Source organism: Lepus europaeus, chromosome 20 (assembly GCF_033115175.1).
Source record: "Lepus europaeus isolate LE1 chromosome 20, mLepTim1.pri, whole genome shotgun sequence".
In the NCBI taxonomy this organism is placed as follows: domain Eukaryota; kingdom Metazoa; phylum Chordata; class Mammalia; order Lagomorpha; family Leporidae; genus Lepus; species Lepus europaeus.
This window is the reverse complement of record NC_084846.1, coordinates 41,975,030-41,994,534: the sequence shown is the minus strand read 5'-3', so window position 1 is coordinate 41,994,534 and position 19,505 is coordinate 41,975,030. Positions and strand designations below refer to the sequence as shown.

The 19,505-nt window shown below is 37.2% G+C and overlaps 1 protein-coding gene across 3 annotated transcripts in view; it reads right to left on the bottom strand.

Moving 5' to 3' along the window:
• Positions 1 to 19,505, bottom strand: part of SUGCT (succinyl-CoA:glutarate-CoA transferase) — an 810,507-nt gene that overhangs the window by 675,644 nt on the left and 115,358 nt on the right. For all 3 annotated transcript variants that reach the window (XM_062178190.1, XM_062178188.1, XM_062178189.1), the window contains exon 8: positions 3,572 to 3,715. In XM_062178190.1, coding sequence (XP_062034174.1) covers positions 3,572 to 3,715 — 144 coding nt within the window. The remainder of the gene's footprint in view (positions 1 to 3,571; positions 3,716 to 19,505) is intronic.

Genomic DNA, 19,505 nt, shown 5'->3' with positions numbered 1-19,505 from the left:
GAAGTTAATCCCATCCCCAGGATAGGGATGGTTTAAACCAATCACCATATTCTATCTTTCGGGACCCATTAACCAGTTTTGGAATGGCCACTTAGCCCAATGAAATAAGTGGTCTTGTCTACTAGGATGCCTAGGAAAGAGAACTTCCTTTTTGTTCCATGTCAATTTTAAGATTTTTAAACCTTCCTGAACACTATGGTGTAAGAATGTAATATCTGCAAGCAGAAATACTACAAGTTCAGCTCCATATAAGGAAGAATGAAAATGGAAAAGGGAAAGGCAGAGAGCAAGGAAGAAGAGTGAAAACAGGAAAATAAAACAGACAAGTGAGAAAGAAACAGAGGAGAAAGCAGGTGTCCAAGTAAGAGACACACACTGGAAAATTAGGGCAAGTCCAAAGACCAACATTGGGGCTTTCAAAGATAGAGAAAAGAAAGTTTGAGCTGCAGTGGCTTCAGCGAATAAAGTTTTTCTTACCACCTAGTGCCATGAACTTCAGACTTCAGCATAAGTTATTACCCAATGTAATAATTCAAACTTTTCTATTACTATTCACAGCCAAGGAATAGTTTCATAGGAAAATGAAACCCAGTAGGGATGTCACTCTGTGGCTCCAGCAGATCAACCTCTCTTAGCATCTTAGTTTCCTCAAGTAAAATGGGAATAAAAATTCCTTCCCTACCTACTATACTTACTACACCTCCAGTGACTACTGTGAGTACCACATAAAATAGTAGATGTGAAAGTGCATGGATATAAAATAAATCATACTGGGTTTTATTACAAGATAATGAATCTAAATGCACAATAATTTTACCAAACTGTGACTGAGTTAAATACAGTAGAACAGGCCAAAGCCCTGCTGTGTCTGCCAAATGCAAATTTAGCTGTTTTTCAAGTACTTAACCTAAGTCAATAGTTTTCTACCTTTTTCTCAGCTCCTGTAGCACATCCAAGGGTTATGAGACTTTTCCATTGTTAATAGCATTGCTCCCACTGATCTCAAAAGACTGCAAAGACTGCTATTCAACAACTAGTAGGCTGGGAATGGAGGACTACATGGTAAGCAAAAGCAAACATTGGCTTGCCTTCACGGAACTAGTCTTAAAGAGAAACATGGATGATAAATACACACACATACACATACCAAAAATAACTGCAATATACATCTGCATGTGTGTGCATGAGATTGCACTCATTGTGCTCTCACTTTTAACAGGTCTGTCTCCTCCAAACCCCCTCAAAGGAACAACCGTCACATGGTCAATCACTGGTTAGGTGCTATAAAAGAAATACACTCTATAACACTCTACAAGAGAACTTTTTCCAAAGCTAATTAATATTTGAGGTATAAATAAAGCAGTCTAAGTAGAGATCAGGAGACCTTAGCAGAGTCCCAGCTCCAGGACATGCAATTTAATTTGTGAGACCTGATACAAAATGAAAAATTTAGGTTCCATGTTCAAAAATTATGAACCATTTGAATGTGGTGACACCAAAACACTTAAACTAAGCCCAGAACCCTCTACAACTGCACAGGTCACACCCTTGGGAAACTATCATGAATTCCATATTTACTGGATGTGCAATTTCTATCCAGTCACTTAACCTACCTCAGGCTCCTTACAAATATAAAACCAGAGGAGGAAAGAAAAAAACTTTGAGCTCTGTCCCATAACTACCATCTGTGGTTCTCTGTTAAGGAGGGAGATCCGTTATTTGAAAGAGTTGTTTTACCCTTTTATATAACCATGAAAATTCTAAGGGTGACACAATGCTACTATTAAAAACTCATACACAGGAGCAGAGGTGGGGAAGCAAGACCCATCTCCTTAAAACCCCCAGCCTCAACTGGACTGTGCGCTCAGCTCTCTGCATCTTTGCTGAGCCGCCCGCCTGGCCTGGTCAGGTGTAATCTCTCCACTCAACATGTAAACTCCCTCCTTCCTCCTCCCCAGTCTCTCAGGCTCTGTCTGGAGAGGTGCCCATCCGTCCTTACAGATGTCCCTTCCTAATAAACCTTGCTATTTTACCTCCCACTAGAAAAAAAAAAAAAAACCTCATACACAGTGTTTTACTTTCACTTATATTGATATTTTTCATTTCTATACACCTCCTTAATTTTAGCTAAGAGAAAAAATATCTGCAAAGCAGTGTTCCAAGTTTACTATTTTCCCATGTATGCCATTTAAATCTGAAATTCCCAACTGAGGTCTCTATGTCTAGATAGTAATTTTTCCCACAGTAAAATGTCTCCTTGTACAAATTAGACATTTTCCTTTTTCTAACCCTGAAAAATTATCTATGCAGAATCAACTTCCACATATGGTATAGCATCTGGGTCTGATCCAATAAAAAGGAGGGCAAATGTCATTCTGAGAGTGAGTTTACTCCTTCATTCCATCAATTATGTATTTTGCCCAATATAACTGATAACTATCTAAATGAGGAGTTCTTACTCCAGGGTCCATGGACAGAATTCTGGAAGCTAATTAACTTGAATGAAAAAATATATATATATTTGACAACCTTAGCATTTTCTTCAATTATAAATGTAGGGGCAGGCATTTGGCCTAGCAGATAAGATGCTGGTTAAGATGCCCATATTCCATACTAGAGTGACTGAGTTTCAGTCCTGGCTTCACTGTAGCTTCTTGCTTATGCAGCAGGTAATGGCTCAAGTACTTGGATCCCTGCTATTCATATGGGAGACCTGGATTGATTTCCTGGCTCTTGGCTTTGGCCTAACCCAGGTCCTCACCATTGTAGGCATTTAGGAAGTGAACCAACAGGTGGGAATTCTCTCTCTCTTTCCCTCTCTGCCTCTCAATTACATAAATAAATAATTTTTTATTTAGAACATAGGCAACAAACCATAACAGTATTAACAATACCTATGATTTGGTCACAATAACTATTATATGTATTCTCTATATCACATTACAGTTATTCAGATATCTTCAAGTACCATTTATATTCAACACTAACTCAAAATTGTAATAGTACAGACCTACTGCTAGATCTTGTGGTTTAACATGTTAGTAAAAATCACATATATTATTATAACACAAAATTTATTTTTATATTAGAATAACTAACATAGAACTGAATAGAACTGTCTTCCCTTGTAATCTTATGTATTTCATTTCATGCATTTAAAAACATGACTGCAAGGCAAGGTACACAGACTTCATCAGACTACCAAAGGCATAGAAAAGGCATATACAAAGGCATATAAAAAGAAGAAACTCTAGTCAAAAGAAGTTACAGCGCTTATGAGACAATAAAATCGAACCAACTATACTCTTGTCTTACAATTAATAATAGATTCATTCTAGTATATATAATCTTTAAAATTCTAGTTCAGTAATATCTACATTACAACAAAATCTTCATGGCCCATTTATTTTAATACAAAAATAAACCATCAAAATAGAGCAGTTTTTGTTGCTTTGTATGAGTTTTTGTTTTAACCATTTTTGTATATACTACCAGGGTATTTGATCTGAAAATGTGCAACCCAGATTCATGTTTTTTACACAATTATCTAAGATACAGTTTAGATCAGTACCTGAGATGATAGTAGGTTACAATCAATGAACACGCCTTTTCCAGTTTTATATCTTCGTATCAAACCAGCCATAATGGCTCCATATGCATACAGGCCAGTGGCAAGGTCAGTCATGGCCACTCCTGGACGAACTGGAGCTCCATCCTGTTTGAGGATTGGATTGAAAAAAAAAAGAGAGAAATTGAAAATTAAAACCATCATATAGTTTCTCAAATATTCTAAGGTCAAAGAAAAAAAAGAACTGTATACAAAGTGGTCAGACACACACAAAAATAAACAAATTTCTATTGTGCATATTTATTGGCAACAGGAATATACTTATAGTATATTTCTCACTGCATTTCTCTCCTCAATCCCTAGTAACCAAAGTAAATCAAACTAATGAAATAAAAGATTTTTACATTAACTATTTATTTATTTATTTGACAGGCAGGGCAATAGAAGAGAGAGAGAGAGAGATTTTCCATTCACTAAGTTACTCCTAAGTAGCCACAACCATCAGGTATGGGCCAGGCTGAAGCCAGAAGCTTGGAACTCCATCCAGATCTCCCATGTTGATAATGGCAACCCAAGTACTTGGGACATTTTCTGATGCCTTCCCAGGCACATTAGTAGGAGAATGATTCAGAAGCAAAGTAGCTGGGACTCAAACCACACCCTAATACGGGATGCTTATATCCCAAGCAGTGGCTTAATCCAATGCACTACAACACCAGCCACAAAACGAAAGATATTTTAAAACACATGTGAAGTTCCTCCTTAATATATTTTGCATTGTTTATTAAATAATTTGTTATTGCAATGTTTATTAAATATTGTTTATTAAACAAGTTTCTTAAATTTATTATTTAAATTTATTATTAATCTGGTGAGGAGGAAGGAGTTAAAGCAATATTTTCCTGTTAGGTGATAGTCTCTTTGGGGGAAGGGAGGAAGACAACAGAAGACCTGGTCTAATCTTTTCACAATTATGCTAATAGCTGGCAAATATACTAACGGGATTTGCTTTAGAAAAAAAAAAAAAAGAACATTTATCTATCCTTAAAGGGATTTTTCAGGATACCTTTGTTTAGGATAATGATGATAAACAAACATAGAATGGACAGATTTGTAAAACAATGTACATAGGGCATGAGCTATACTACTTTCTTTATATAAAATGGAAAAGTTTCTGGCCTATAATGTTTATTTCCGCATTAGGCAGCCTACGTACTTCATTAAGGATCTTATCACTGCTCTGGGATCAAAAGTTTTATCTATTGTGGTAAGAAAGGATCTGAGGGCCTCTCAATGTCTGGGATGTCTCTCTAATTCTCTTATGCATTTTGATTGATTCAATCCTTCAAATTATAAATGAAGCTTAAAACTGATTAACATCTGTAATTCATGTGGGTCTGATTTGACAATTCAATCGTTGACCCACATTTAAGGTATTATGGTTTCAATAGGATTTGGTTCTCCAAAACTCATGTAGACATTTAAACCCCAAAGTCTTAAGCTCATAGTTAATGTATTAGGGTTAACGATTGATAGAATTAAGTGATAGCGATTTGATCTAATTATGACACCAGAGTGATGAGCCTAGTGGGAGGTCTTGACATCATTAGGTACTTGCCCTTGAAAGGTAGTTCCACAAGACAGTAAGTTATTTAAGCCAAGTCTGGCCTAGTTTTCACTCTGCTTTCTAGATCACCAAGTGATCCTCCCACCACACATGCGCTGTCATCAGACACCAGCTTAATGGGGCTGCCAAATCCTGGAATGAGAATTTCCAAACTCTAAACTGAAATAAATCTTATTCATTTCTAAGAAGCTTCTCTCAGGCATTTTAGTTAAAATAACAAATGTTGACTAATCCAAAAGGATATTAAAACTCTGCCTGACGCACAATAATTCATCTAAAAAAATTAACTATCAAAATTGTCATCAATATTATCATCAGTGTTTGCTATGTCAAATAGTTTCTTTTCACTATCATGAATTCTGCTCACCATTCATTGCACAGAAAATCTAACAACTTAAATTTCACATTTCATTTTGTTGACAGATTAATTCATTCTTCTCATTTTCACAAACTAATTTTTCCTATACTACTGCCCAATCATAAACCATTTTAATCATTTTCCAAGGGTATTAAATATTGTTAGGAAAATGGTGCAGTTTTATCTATGGTGCAATCTATACCCTGACGCCATCCTAGGCTCTAGCCCCCCCACCATTGTTGGAAGCCAGGTGACCACATGGCCCAACCACTGTTGTCAAGCTTCACCCCCATCCTAATGGGATTCGCTGCTCCTGCTTCCCTGCCCGCCCTCTGGCAAAGTTTTAAAAGGGCCTGTTCCATAACACATGGCTCTCTCTCTGCTCTCTCTTGGCTTCTTTCTCACTCCCCTCTCTCCTCTCTCTTCTCTCTGCTCTCTCCTGCTCGCTCTCTCTACTCTCATATCTCTCCTCTCCTCGCTATCTCCTCTTTTCTCTCTCTCTCTCTCTCTCCTTCTCTTTCTCTGTTGCACTCTCCTTCTTCCTTTTTCCTTCCTTGCCCCTTCCCTCCGGCCTACTGGGTTTTCCCCAATAAACCCTTTCCCTTACTCCAGTGTCTGGTGTGTTTTTGTGGCAGCCTTACAAATATAGTTAAAAATAAATGAGACTATACTGTAGCTAAACTTCTCTAATTTTCAACACAATTTCAAGGATGATATTGCCATAAAAATTGGGGATGTCCAGCAGCTTCCTATTATTATTGTGAAGCTTATAATGCAATGACTTGAATTAGTAAATTAAAATTACATTTGTCAGGAATGGGTGTTTGACACTAAGACATCACTTGAAATGTCTGCATCATCCCATATTGGAGAGTATGGGTTCAAGTCTTCCCCTATCCCTCTCTCCCCCTCTCTCTTCCTCCCTCTCTCCCTCTCATATAAATAAACAAATATGAAATGTTTTAATAAAATTTTAATTAAATTAATCATTGGATTTAAGATTACTTAATGCATTAAAAATGAAAACAATTTCAAATTTTTATATGTATGAAATAATGAAAGAAAGAATATCACTTATGACCTTTTAGAAATAAAAATATTTAAAGGATTATATGGAAATATTATAACCAAGTTTATGCCAAAAAAATTAGATAACCTAGATGAAATGAACAAAAGAACAAATTCCTAGAAAGATATAAACTACTGGAAATGACTAAAGAATAGGTATAAAAACCAAAAACACATATATCAATTAGAGATCCTGGGTTAGGAACAAAAACAACACAAGCTGAGATCTTTTTTTTTTTTTAACTGCTAAAGGTGAATACTACCACACATTTTAAAAATTTACACTAATTTTTTAAGAACTCTTCCAAAAACTGGAAGAGCAGGAAACACTTCTCAACTCATTCTATGAAGCCAATATTATATAACAAGCCATCTAAATATATGAAAAAATACTGTCTGGACCAATATCTTTTATAAATGTAAACACAAAGTATCCTAAACAAAATACTAGTAAACTCAATACAGCAATATATAAAAAGGATTATATGTCGTAAACAATTTGGATTGAATATGGCTGGTTTAATATTTGAAAATTCAGTATAACACTATATAATTAGAATGCAGATAAAAGCAACAAGATCACCTCATAAGACATGAGTAAGATCATCTCAAATGCAGAACAAGCATTTGATAAAACTCAATCTTTTTCATGCTAAACACCAAACTAGGAATAGAAGTGAACTTATTCAACCTGCTAAAGAGCATCTGTAAAAACTCATAGCAGCTAATATACTTAAAGATAAAAGACTAAACTGTTTTTCTCTAATATCTGAAATAACACAAAGATGTCTTGTCTCACTCTTTTGATTCAACATTATATTGAGGTTTTACCTAGTGCAGATAAGGAAGGAAAGGAAATCTAGACTGCAAAGAAAGAAGTAAAACTGGGGCCAGCGCTGTGGCTTAGAGGGTAAAGCTGCCACCTGCAGTGCCAGCATCCCATACGGTGAGAATTCGAGCCCTGGCTGCTCTACTTCTGATCCAGCTCTCTGCTATGACCTGGGACAGCAGTAGAAGATAGCCCAAGTCCTTGGGCCCTACACCCGCATGGGAGACCCAGAAGAAGCTCCTGCCTCCTGGCTTCAGATTGGCTCAACTCCAGCCGTTGTGGCCATTTGGGGAGTGAAACATCAGATAGAAAATTCTCTCTCTCTCATTCTCTCTTCTCTCTCCCTCCCTCCCTCTTTCTCTCTCTCTCTCTCTGTCTCTACTTCTGACTCTCTGTAACTCTGCCTTTCAAATTAATAAATAAATCTTTAAAAAAAGAAGAAGAAGTAAAACTATATTTGCAATGACCCATTTTGCATTTGGGAAAATTTCAAAGAACTCATTAAAAATAATCACAAAGTGAATCAAGATTATAAGATATGACAATATATGAAAATCAATTTTATTTTACACAGTAACAATTAGCAAACCAAAACTGAAATTAAAAAGAAAGCAATTCCATTTAAAATAGCATCAAAATGAGTAAGCGGGGCTGGCGCTGCAGAGCAATGGGTTAAAGCCCAGCCTGCAGCGCCGGCATCCCATATGGGTGCCACTCTGGCCCACTGGCTGCTCCTCTTCCAATCCATCTCTCTGTTATGGCCTGGGAAAGCAGTAGAATATGGCCCAAATCCTTGGGCCCCTGCACCCTGGCTTCGGATCAGCTCAGCTCCAGCCCTTGTGGTCATTTGGGGAGTGAACCAGCAGAATGGAAGACCTCTATCTCTCTGGCTCTACCTCTCTGAAACTCTGTCTTTCAAATAAATAAAGTAATTCTTTAAAAAAAAAAATAATAAGGGTGGGTATTGATCCTAGTGGTTAAGAAATCATGCAGACTCTGGGAGCAACAATGAGGGCTCAAGTCATTGGATTCCTGCCACCCACATGACAGAAATGGATTGAGTTTCTAGCTCCTGGCTTTGGCCCTGGGTCCATTCCCAGCCATTATGAGCACTTAGTGAGCGAACCAGCAGATGGACGCAATCTCTCTCTCTTCGTCCATCTCCCCTTTCTCTGTCTCCCCTTTCTCTGTCTCTCTCTCGCTCTCCCCTCTCAATCAAAAAAAAATCAAATTTTAAGTTAATGCTAACTGAAATAAGTAAAATTATTTTTAAAAAAGAATATAATATTCAAGAGTAAACCTAAGAAAAGAAGTACAAAGTTGTATTCTGAAAACTACAAAACACTGTTGGAAGAAATGGAAGAAAATATAAAAACCCAAAAATAGAAAAAAAAATCTTGTCATGGATCAGAAAACTTAATATTGTTAATGAGATAATGCTTTTCAGATTGACAAATGTTAAGTACTTGCTGTGATGTATATGTTAACCAGATTGATTTAATTGTTCTACTTTGGTTTTATAAGTTATAACATCACTTGTACTCTATAAATTTGTACAATTAAAATTTGTCAATTTAAATTAAGAAAAAGAAAATAAAATCAAGCATGTAAAAAACAGACCTAAATAAAAGAGCTTAAACTACAAAGCAGAAGTAAATCATACATTACATAAAGAAAATTTTAAAAAGAAGTAAATTATAATCTTGCATTTGGCAATGATATAGATATCTCTCGTAAATATATTCCAGTCACTGGTGAACTTTCAGCATGCCAGAAGAATAAAGAAGTGAAGCAAATTTAGTGAGCAGAAGGCTCCATAAAGAACCACACTGTGGCTGGGAAGTAGCTATTCCCAGGTGCAATAAAACAGAATCAGAGAAGAGGCTGTATATATGCAACTATGGAACTCTCTTCCAGATCTGGAACCCCAGTGGAATCCTGCTGCTATCACAGCACAAAAAAGTCTCCCTTCTCCTTAAACACCATATAACTGGGGTCGAACTCTCTTCATGTCAATACGTGGACTCATTACTTAGAATTCCTGGATATTGGAGGGAAAAATGGGTGATTAATTAACATTGTTTAGTGATATATCATATAATCACACTATCATTTATTAGAAGAAGCAAATTTAAACTCATATGTAGCCTTCTGGAAATCAGACAGTATTTCTATTCTACTAAATTACAATTCTAGAAATTGATAATAGAATTCTTTTATTTTTCATAGTCATTTAGAAATTTCTTTAAATACATTCAGTTCCTTTAATTATGTAACCCCTTGCAAAAAAGATCTATGATAAATTCCTTGTAAAACTAAGATATGCATCTAATCATCAAAGACAAGAAAGTAAAGACCCTTTAGTAAGACTCAAGATATACAATTATACTGGGACGATCAAGTGTTAAATACAAATATTAAGGGTCTCTGATTACATATTTTCCATATTCATTCATGTATTTCTTCACTTTCACTATTCTCAATGTTTTCTTATACTCTCTAGCCTCCCATTTATTCATGTATCCAGAATCTCACTACAAGGAAAACCTGAACATTAATGAGAAAGCTGGCAAAATCCAAATAAAGTGTAGAGTTCAGTAACAGTTCCTGCACCAATGGTAGTTTTTTACTTTTTGCCTTAGTACTATGGTTTCATAAAATGCTAATAGAAGAAATTAGATGAAGTATATAAGAAGTCTCTGTACTGTTTTTTTAACTTTTCTATACATTTAAAACTAATTCAGAATTTAAAAGGTAAAAAGTTAAAACTCAGTTATTTTCTTAAAAATAGAACATGATAATTCTGAACTACCAGAAATGATGTATCAAATCTTATTTCTCAAAATTTATGCAATCTGAAGAAGAAGGGAGAAGGGGACACACAACTACCTGTAATGGTGTTTCTTTATTTATCTTCAAAGTGAAAACTCCTAAATCAGAAAACTGAAAATTTATAGTGTATTTTCCAGACACAGTATAAGACTACTTAACATTCTAATTCATTTCTGTATATCTATTCTCCTCACTACATTCAGAGTTTGCTAATTAAAATAGAAAAAGAAGGAAAGGAAAAGAGGTGAGGGTGGAGGAAGAAGTAGGAAGAAGGAGGAGGGAAACCATTTGTTGCTTTCTAATTTATTATTAAAATTTTTGTTTGGTTAAAACATCCATAAGAAACTATAAATCAATTCTGGTAAATGTTCAATAAATAAGCATGGATTTGAAAAGTTATCAGGTATTTTCCTCTTAGGTTACATAACTCAATCTAATTATTGCATCAAACAACAAAACCATTAAAACTTTTCCTTTTTTTAGGGGACTGCTTCATTCCCCAAAAAAAACGTTATCCTTAAATGTACCTGTGTCTCTGTATCACATTTTTATTTTATACTGAGTCATTCATTACAGTAACATAATCTGTAGAAAATTCTATTTTTATCCTAGGGCACATTCATTTCTTTATGAGCTACTTGCTGACTATGAATTCTTCCAACCTTACCAATTTCATAGCCTTTGGAAATTTCTTGGGCATTCTAACTTTTTCTCAGTTGTCAAATGTGGAGAATGACAATATCTACTTCGTCAATTTAGCATGAGAATTAAAAGTAAGGAAGGTATATAAAATATGTTTTGAATGTCAAAGACTTCACAGATGAATTTTTTAATAAGATAATTGGTGTCAGACTGGTAGACTCAACAGAATGACCTACTTCAGAGGAAAGAAACCAAATGGGAATGACAATCAAAGACATAGAAGAGGGGATAAGAGAGAAGTATAAACTTAAATTTATAGACTTTCATTATTGAATGAGGATGAAGACAATGAAATCAATTGCTAAAACCACTACAGGAAATATGAAGGTCATATTTTGATTATGAAAAAACACCACTAGCTTGACTAGTAGCCCTAGTTAGTAGAAAAAATGTTAGGTAGAAGTACAAAAGGCAGCTTGGGGAACACATGATGCTACCTCCAAATTAAACAAGGGTCTCAGGACATACAGAACACAGTCACTACAGTCACAGGCTTCATATGTCATGGACACAGAATCTGCAGCCACATGGTGCCTGTGCCTTCTGTTCCAAACACAAAATCTACACCAGCCACTAACAGAAACCAAAAACATTGCAACTATCACATCCAAATTTCCACAAAGTAATATTTATCCTACATGAAGTACATTTAATGGCTGAAGCGCTGCTCTCAGCAACACAGTCTACTCCTTTCACTGTCTCAACTGTAAACAGGCATAACAAAAATCTATTATCCATATATTCAGTGACAGTAAGGAGTCCTTGGGCCCAAATCAAATCATTTTTTAAAAATTATTTATTTATTTAAAAGGCAGAGAGATACACAAAAATCTCTCACCTCCTGGTTTACTCCCCAAATGTCCTCAACAGCCAGAGCTGGGCCGGCAGAAGCCAAAAGCCAAGAACTCAATTCAGGTCTCCCACATGGTGACAGGGACCCAATTACTTGAGCTATGACCTGGGTACACATTACCAGGAAGCTGGAATCAAGAGCAGAGTCAGGACACAATCTCAGACACTCCAATACAGGATGCAGGCATCCCAACCAATATCTTAAGTGTCATGCCAAATATCAACCCCACATCAATTTATAACTTGAAAAGATACTGCTGGTCACTCCTCTTATTGGTAAAGGTAGGGATGCAGGAAGGTATACTAGTCATTTAGAAAGTAGTCCCCTTATAGTTACTGGCAAATAGATCCCTAATAAAACAGAGATAAGAAGGTTAACAGTGTAACACTAAATTTAGTGAAGTGCTGATCAACACCAGCAAGAGATAGTCTTTAGACAGGCTTAGACACCGGAATAGAAAGATTTTTCTTCATCACATCCTCAATGATTTGAAGCTCTCACCCCATCCTTAACCCACATGCCTCAAGCTCAACTTCAACAGAGTACAAGCCACCAACAAAAGCATGACAAATCAAGACTCCAAAAGAAAGACTGTGAGGGAGAGAAGAGAGTAAACTAAATAACTTGTGCCATTCTCTGGACCCCTTGTGGATACTTAATCACCTAATATTATTCATTTCTTTCTAATGATTAGATAAAACGTTCTGTCCTTCCAAACATTCAAGATGTAAATTAGAGGTGCTGGACTTACATAAATTCTATAGCACACTTTTAAAACCAGTGTTTAACTCTTCACACAACCAACCCCTGGAAGAAGGCAATCCTTGTCTAGATGAGGAACTCAGGTGCCACTAGGCTAAATAAATACTGTGAGATAGAACCATTTACTAGCAAAATCAAGTGACCCCAAACCTGCTGCCTCTACCATGCTGACAGATTCAATTGCCTATCTTAAGTCTTCAGGATCAGGTTGGGATTCTTATCTCTTTTGTATTTAGAGAACCAGAAACTCCTCAGGTGTCTCTCATATCCATAATATTTTTGTAACACTGCCTGCATTTCAAATACTTTAACATATGCAGTCATATTTAACTCTAAACAGTATTGCTACAGATACCAATATTAGCCCCATTTTAAAAGCTGTGAAAGAAATACCTAGAAGATAAATTGTCAAAGTCACAGAGAGTCAATGAGATGACTAGAACTTGAATTCAAGACTTCTGACCCAAAAGCTTCTGTTCTTTTGCCTAACATATTGCCTCCATGTTATTTTATTAAATTTCAATAATCATCATCATCCCTTTCCAGACAATAATTAAAGAGCAAAAATGTTAAATAGGTGCACTGATTAGTCATTTCTACTGCTGCAGTCAAAAATGATCAGCCCTCATGTGGGATGTTTTGTTCTATGCAATCCAAATGAACTACAAACAATCTAATGTATGTCCATAGAAACATGCTTTTGTCATGCTGAAAAAGTAAACCAAAATCTTTTTCAGAAAGTAACTGAAAGAATCTGTTCACTGGAGCCTGTTAAATTAAAAAGTACACAAAACTACACATTTTAAAAAATGTCTTGGTGTAGGCGCTGTTGCATAGAGGGTTAAGCCACCCCTGCAGTGCCAGCATCCCCATATGGGTGCTGGTTTGAGACCCGGCTGCTCCACTTCTGATACAGCTCTCTGCTACGGCCTGGGATAGTAGTAGAAGATGGCCCAAGTCCTTGGGCCCCTGCACCCACGTGGGGAACCTGGAAGAAGCTCCTGGCTCCCGGCTTCAGATTGGCACAGCTCTGGCCACTGCAGCCAATTGGATCGTGAACCAGTGGATGGAAGTCCTCTCTATCTCTCTCTCTCTACCTTTCCTTCTCTCTGTGTGTAACTCTGACTTTCAAATAAATAAACCTTAAAAAATAAAAAATGTCTTAATACATCAATCACACTATTTTCTTGTCTAGTAGCTAAAGGTCATCTAGATCGTTTTGACTTAGCTCCCACAGTGAGATGCCCAAAATATCATCTAGCCTGATGTCCCTGTGAGTTTAAATAGGGTAAAACTGGGAGAAAATGGAATGGAGGTTTGAGGAATGTGATATTTTAAGGGATGGATTAAGAAAACAGTTGAAAAGTTATTTACTTCTTTCCATGCTGTTTCATTACAAAACGTTTCCTAGTTATATCTTCTGTGCATTCTGTGCTATGGGTTGGATAGAACCAAAAACAAATATAAAAATTAATTTCTCTAACTCCTGAAACAAACCAACATCAATTTGCATATATATAATCAATCCTATCTTAACACACATCTGCTGAACTCATTCTGTTAAAAAACAAAAAAGATAAAACAACCATTTGGTCTAATCCCCTGCTTTTTTTTAAAGATTTATTTATTTGAAAGAGTTACACGCAGAGAGAAGGAGAGGCAGAGAGAGAGTGAGAGAGGTCTTCCATTCGATGGTTCACTCCCCAACTGCCTGCAACGGCCGGAGCTGTGCAGATCTGAAGCCAGGAGCCAGGAGCTTTTTCCGGGTCTCCCATGTAGGTGCAGGGGCCAAGGACTTAGGCCATCTTCTACTGCTTTCCCAGACCATGACAGAGATCTGGATCAGAAGTGGAGCAGCCAGGACTCGAACAGGTGCCCATGTGGGATGCCGGCACTGTAGACAGTGGCCTTAACAGCTACAACACTGTGCCAGCCCCCCAATTCCCCTGCTTTTATGCAAGTAAAGTTCTAAATCATCTAGGAAAGATGCTTATCCCTGTCTCTTTAAAGATCTTCAAAGAGCTCAGAACATCACTGAGTGTCTATTATGTGCCAGCCATGCATTAGAAAGCAGAAAGGGTCTAGCATGATTCCCCAGCCATTTGCCTACACATTAATTCATTTAGTCTTTTTTTTTTTTTTTTGGACAGGCAGAGTTAGACAGTGAGAGAAAGAGAGACAGAAAGGTCTTCCTTCTGTTGGTTCACCCCACAAATGGCCGCTACGGCCGGCACTGTGCCGATCCGAAGCCAGGAGCCAGGTGCCTCCTCCTGGTCTCCCGTGCGGGTGCAGGGCCCAAGCACTTGGGCCATCCTCCACTGCACTCCCAGGCCACAGCAGAGAGCTGGACTGGAAGAGGAGCAACCAGGACAGAATCCAGCACTCCAACCAGGACTAGAACCCGGTGTGCCGGCGCTGCAAGCGGAGGATTAGCCTATTGAGCCGCAGTGCCGGCCAATTCATTTAGTCTTAGTACATCCTTCAGTACATCTTTTATTTTACAAATTTTAAAAATGTGACTCAAAATATTAAATGGGACAAGGATGCTAGGTCAGAATTATCTCAATGCCCAAGATCATTTTACTCCATCATGCTAATAGAAGCTACATGATCTGTTTCTTTGTGTACTTCAATGCTCATTATACTGCTACTCAAAAGGCTCTTCATTCAACTAACTAAAACTTCTTCTTTGATGTGAGCTAATTTTCTCCTATTTATTGTTCTATGAATAACAAAAGTACTCCATATCCTCCCCCATAAAAATAGATGAAAAGAGAAACATAACATTTCTTTGCCTTATACAGGACAAATAAGCACAGGCTCTACCAACTTTCATGGAAGAAACTATTTTATAACCCTGAGATAATTGTGGTCATTCTTTGAGGATCTTCTCTGATTACAACTTTTTTAAAGCATAATGAGGGGCCGGCACTGTGGCGTAGCAGGTAAAGCCACAGCCTGCAGTGCTAGCATCCCATATGGACACTGGTTTGAGTCCTGGCTGCTCCACTTCCAATCCAGCTCTCTGCTATGGTCTGGGAAAGTAGCAGAAGATGGCCTAAGTCCTTCCACCCCTGCACTCGCGTGGGAGACCTGGAGGAAGTTCCTGGTTCATAGGTTCGGATCAGTGTACCTCCAACCATTGTGGTCAACTGGGGAGTGAAACATCGGATGGAAAACCTTTCTCTCTGTCTCTGTCTCTGTCTCTCTCTCTCTCTCTCTGCCTCTCCTGAATAAATCTTTAAAAAAAAATGCATAATGACCCAAAATGAATCCAGTGCTTTTAAAAGCAATTATTTACTGAGATAGAAAAAAAAAGGGGGGGGGCTTATTTTAGAAGATTCAGATAGTAGTAACATTAGAATTCTCTTTAAATGTTTTATGATTTTTATCTTAAGCTGAGTATATTCTCTAAACATTTTGTCATTTTTTAAAAGATTTTTTTTTTTGAAAAGCAGAGTTACAGAGGGGCAGAGAGAGAGAGAGAGAGAGAGAGAGAGAAAGTCTTCCATCCAATGGTACACTCCGCAGATAGCCACAACAGCCAGAGCTGTGAGGATCCAAAGCCAGGAGACAGGAGCTTCTTCCAGGTCTCCCACGTGGGTGCAGGGACCAAAGGACTTGGGCCATCTTCTACTGCTTTCCTAGGCCATAGCAGAGAGCTGGATCGGAAGTGGTGCTCTTATGGGGGCTTTATCCGCTACACCACAGCACCAGCCCCACATTTTGCCGTATTTTTTCCATTCACTACCCAAAATTTCTCTATTCACATTTTCTGAGCACAAGGTTTACATTAAATGATCTACCCAATGAGAAAGACTCTTTACTTTTAAGTGTAGACCTTAAAAACTAGGCAAAAATTTTAAGTGCTACATTTATAGCTTCCTTGTATCAGCCTCTTATTATCAAAGGGAAATTGATTCTTCCTAGAACAATTAAAGATTCCAAATGTATAGGTAACAAATAGTCAACAAGCATTTGTTTTACGGTAGATCTGTGTTATGCTCTTGGAATATAAAAGGTCCCAAAGACATTCTCCCTGAATTAAGGCACTGAAGTTTTAAGAAGCTATTTTCTGCATTAATAACATTAGATTGGAGCACAAAGAAAGAAGTGGCAAAATATGCCAAAGAGGGCTAAAAATTAAAATGGAACACAGATCATAAAGAAGTGCTAGAGTCCTGCCCTCTGGGTATTTTCAGTAGAGGCAATATAATTTTGCACTCCTAGACTTGTCATACATTAAATTATTTACCCAAAAGTACTCAATGCCAATAACAGCCTGTCACACATAACAGTTTAAAATTTCTTAGAGTTTTACTAACCCCAGATGAAAACCATTGCTAGAGCCTGGGATACTTCAAGTTCAGAACTGACATAGTGAAGAGATCCAAAATCCTATTTCTTCTTAGTTATGGACAGTAGCTGAGGAAGTAAAATAGAAGGGAGCTGAATGACTAAATGAATAGGAGGAAGAGTTTAAAAGATTAAGAGAGCAAATAAAAACAAGAGTTTTGTGATGTGGAAGATGTAATTACAGAACAGATCCCAAAATAGAAATCTTCACATATAACACAAAGTATAAAACGTGGTCATATGAGTGGGTTGATCAAAAGATTATCACAAAAGCCAGTACTGTGGTGTAGCAGATTAAACCACCACCTGCAATGCCAGCATCCCACTTCGAGTTCCAGCTACTCCAATTTAAATTCAGCTCCCTGCTAGTGCACCTGGGAAAGCACCAGAAGATGGCCCAAGTCCTTGGATTCCTGCACCCATGTGGGAAACCCAGATGAAGCTCCTGGCTCCTGGCTTCAACCTGGCCCCACCCCAGCGGCTGTGGCCATGTGAGGAGTGAACTAGCAGATAGAACATCTCTCTCTCTCTCTCTCTCTCTCTCTCTCTCCCTGTAGCTCCCCCTCTCTGTAACTCTGCTTTCAAATAAATAAAATAATTCTCTTAAAAACAAAAGATTGTCACAGAGTACAAATAACCATCCAATGGCATTTGAATAGGAAATACAAATTACAGCTTTGTTTTACACAGAATTTCTGTGATGCCTCTTACTATAACTTTACAACTCTACTTTTTATTCTATACTTCTATCATATGCAATGTGTTTTGAAATGTGCATACATTGTGGATCAGGTAAATTGAGCTAATTAACCTATGCATTATATACTTCTTCTTAGTAATTTTCAAGAATTTTTTTTAAGATTTATTTTTATTTATTTGAAAGACAGAGTTACAGAGAGAGGTAGAGACAGAGAGATAGAGGTCTTCCATCCACTGGTTCACTCCCCAGATGGCCGGAGCTGAGCCAATCCAAAGCCAGGAGCCAGGTCTCCCATGTGGTGCAGAGGCCCAAGGACTTGGGCCATAGCAGAGAGCTGGATTGGAAGAGGAGCAGCTGGGACTAGAACCAGCGCTCATATGAGATGCCGGCGCTTCAGGCCAGGCATTAACCCACTGCGTCACAGTGCCAGCCCCAAGAATTTAATACATTATTATTTACCATAGTCACCATGTTGTACAATAGATCTGTTGAACTTATTCCTCTCATCTAATTGAAATTTTGTATTATTTGACCAACATCCCTCCAACCTCCATCCCTGCCAGCTGTAGATAACTGCCATTCTACTCTATACTTTTATTTATTCATTTGGGAAGAAGAGATACAAAGATGAGAACTGAGAGAGAGAGAGAGAGAGAGAGAGAGAGAGAGAGAAACAAGAGAGGAGCACAATCCCATTCCCTAGTTCACTCCCCCAAGTGACTACAATAGCTCAGTATGGGCCAAGACCAAAGTTATCAGTTGGGAATACAATCCCACATAGGTGGCAAAGATACAACTACTTGAGCCATCACTGCTGCCTCCCATTGTCTGCATTACCAGAAAGCTGAAATCAAACTCAAGTACTCCAATACAGAACACTAGTGTCTAGACCAGCATCTTCACCACTATGCTAAACACTCACCTCTATGTTATAATTCTAGAAGTTCAACTTTTTTCAATTCTATCTGTAAGTAAGATCATGTAGGATTTGTATTTATGTAGCTGGTTTATAAAACTTAACATAATGTTCTCTGGGTTTATCCATATTGTTACAAATGACAAGATTTTATTGTTTTCTAAGGCTGAATAGCATTCCATTTATGTATATATACATATACATATATATCACATGTTCTCTATCTATTCATATGTGAATACTTAGGCTGATGCTGCAATGAACATCAGAGAATGGATATCTTTTTGGCATGACAATTTTGTCTCCGGATATTTACCCACTGGTAGGATTGCTAGATCATATGGTAATTCTATTTTTAACTCTTTGAGGAACCTCCATATTTTCCTCTAGAATGAATAATCTGATTTACAGTCTCACCAATAACTATCATTTTACTGTTTAAGATAATGACAGGAATTAAATTTAAGTAGAAAATGGTGAGGTCAAAGATCTCACATAACATAGCAGAGGAGAGAAAACACTAGGATGATTGTAGATATAAGGTGGGAAAGAATAGACAAGATATCAGGGAAGAGAGCCAGATTCCTGGGATACCATCCCTGGTCTGGAATTTGCAGGAAGTGGAATAACAAAGAATGAACATCCCCCAAATAAGAATAATTTGAAAGAATTAAATATCATGTAAGCATAGTACAAATAATATTTGAAAATAGTTATTCTTGTATAATTAAATGTTCTTTTGTCCTATAACATTGAAACAAACCATTTATATTTCCTTTAGTCTATCCTTCTCATTTAGAAAAAATATCCTTCCTTTTTTGCTTAACATTTCCTTGAAATGTTTTTAATTCGTTGATATTTTTCTGGCATTTCTTTTTTTTCTTTTTTTTTTTTTTTTTTTTTTGACAGGCAGAGTGGACAGTGAGAGAGACAG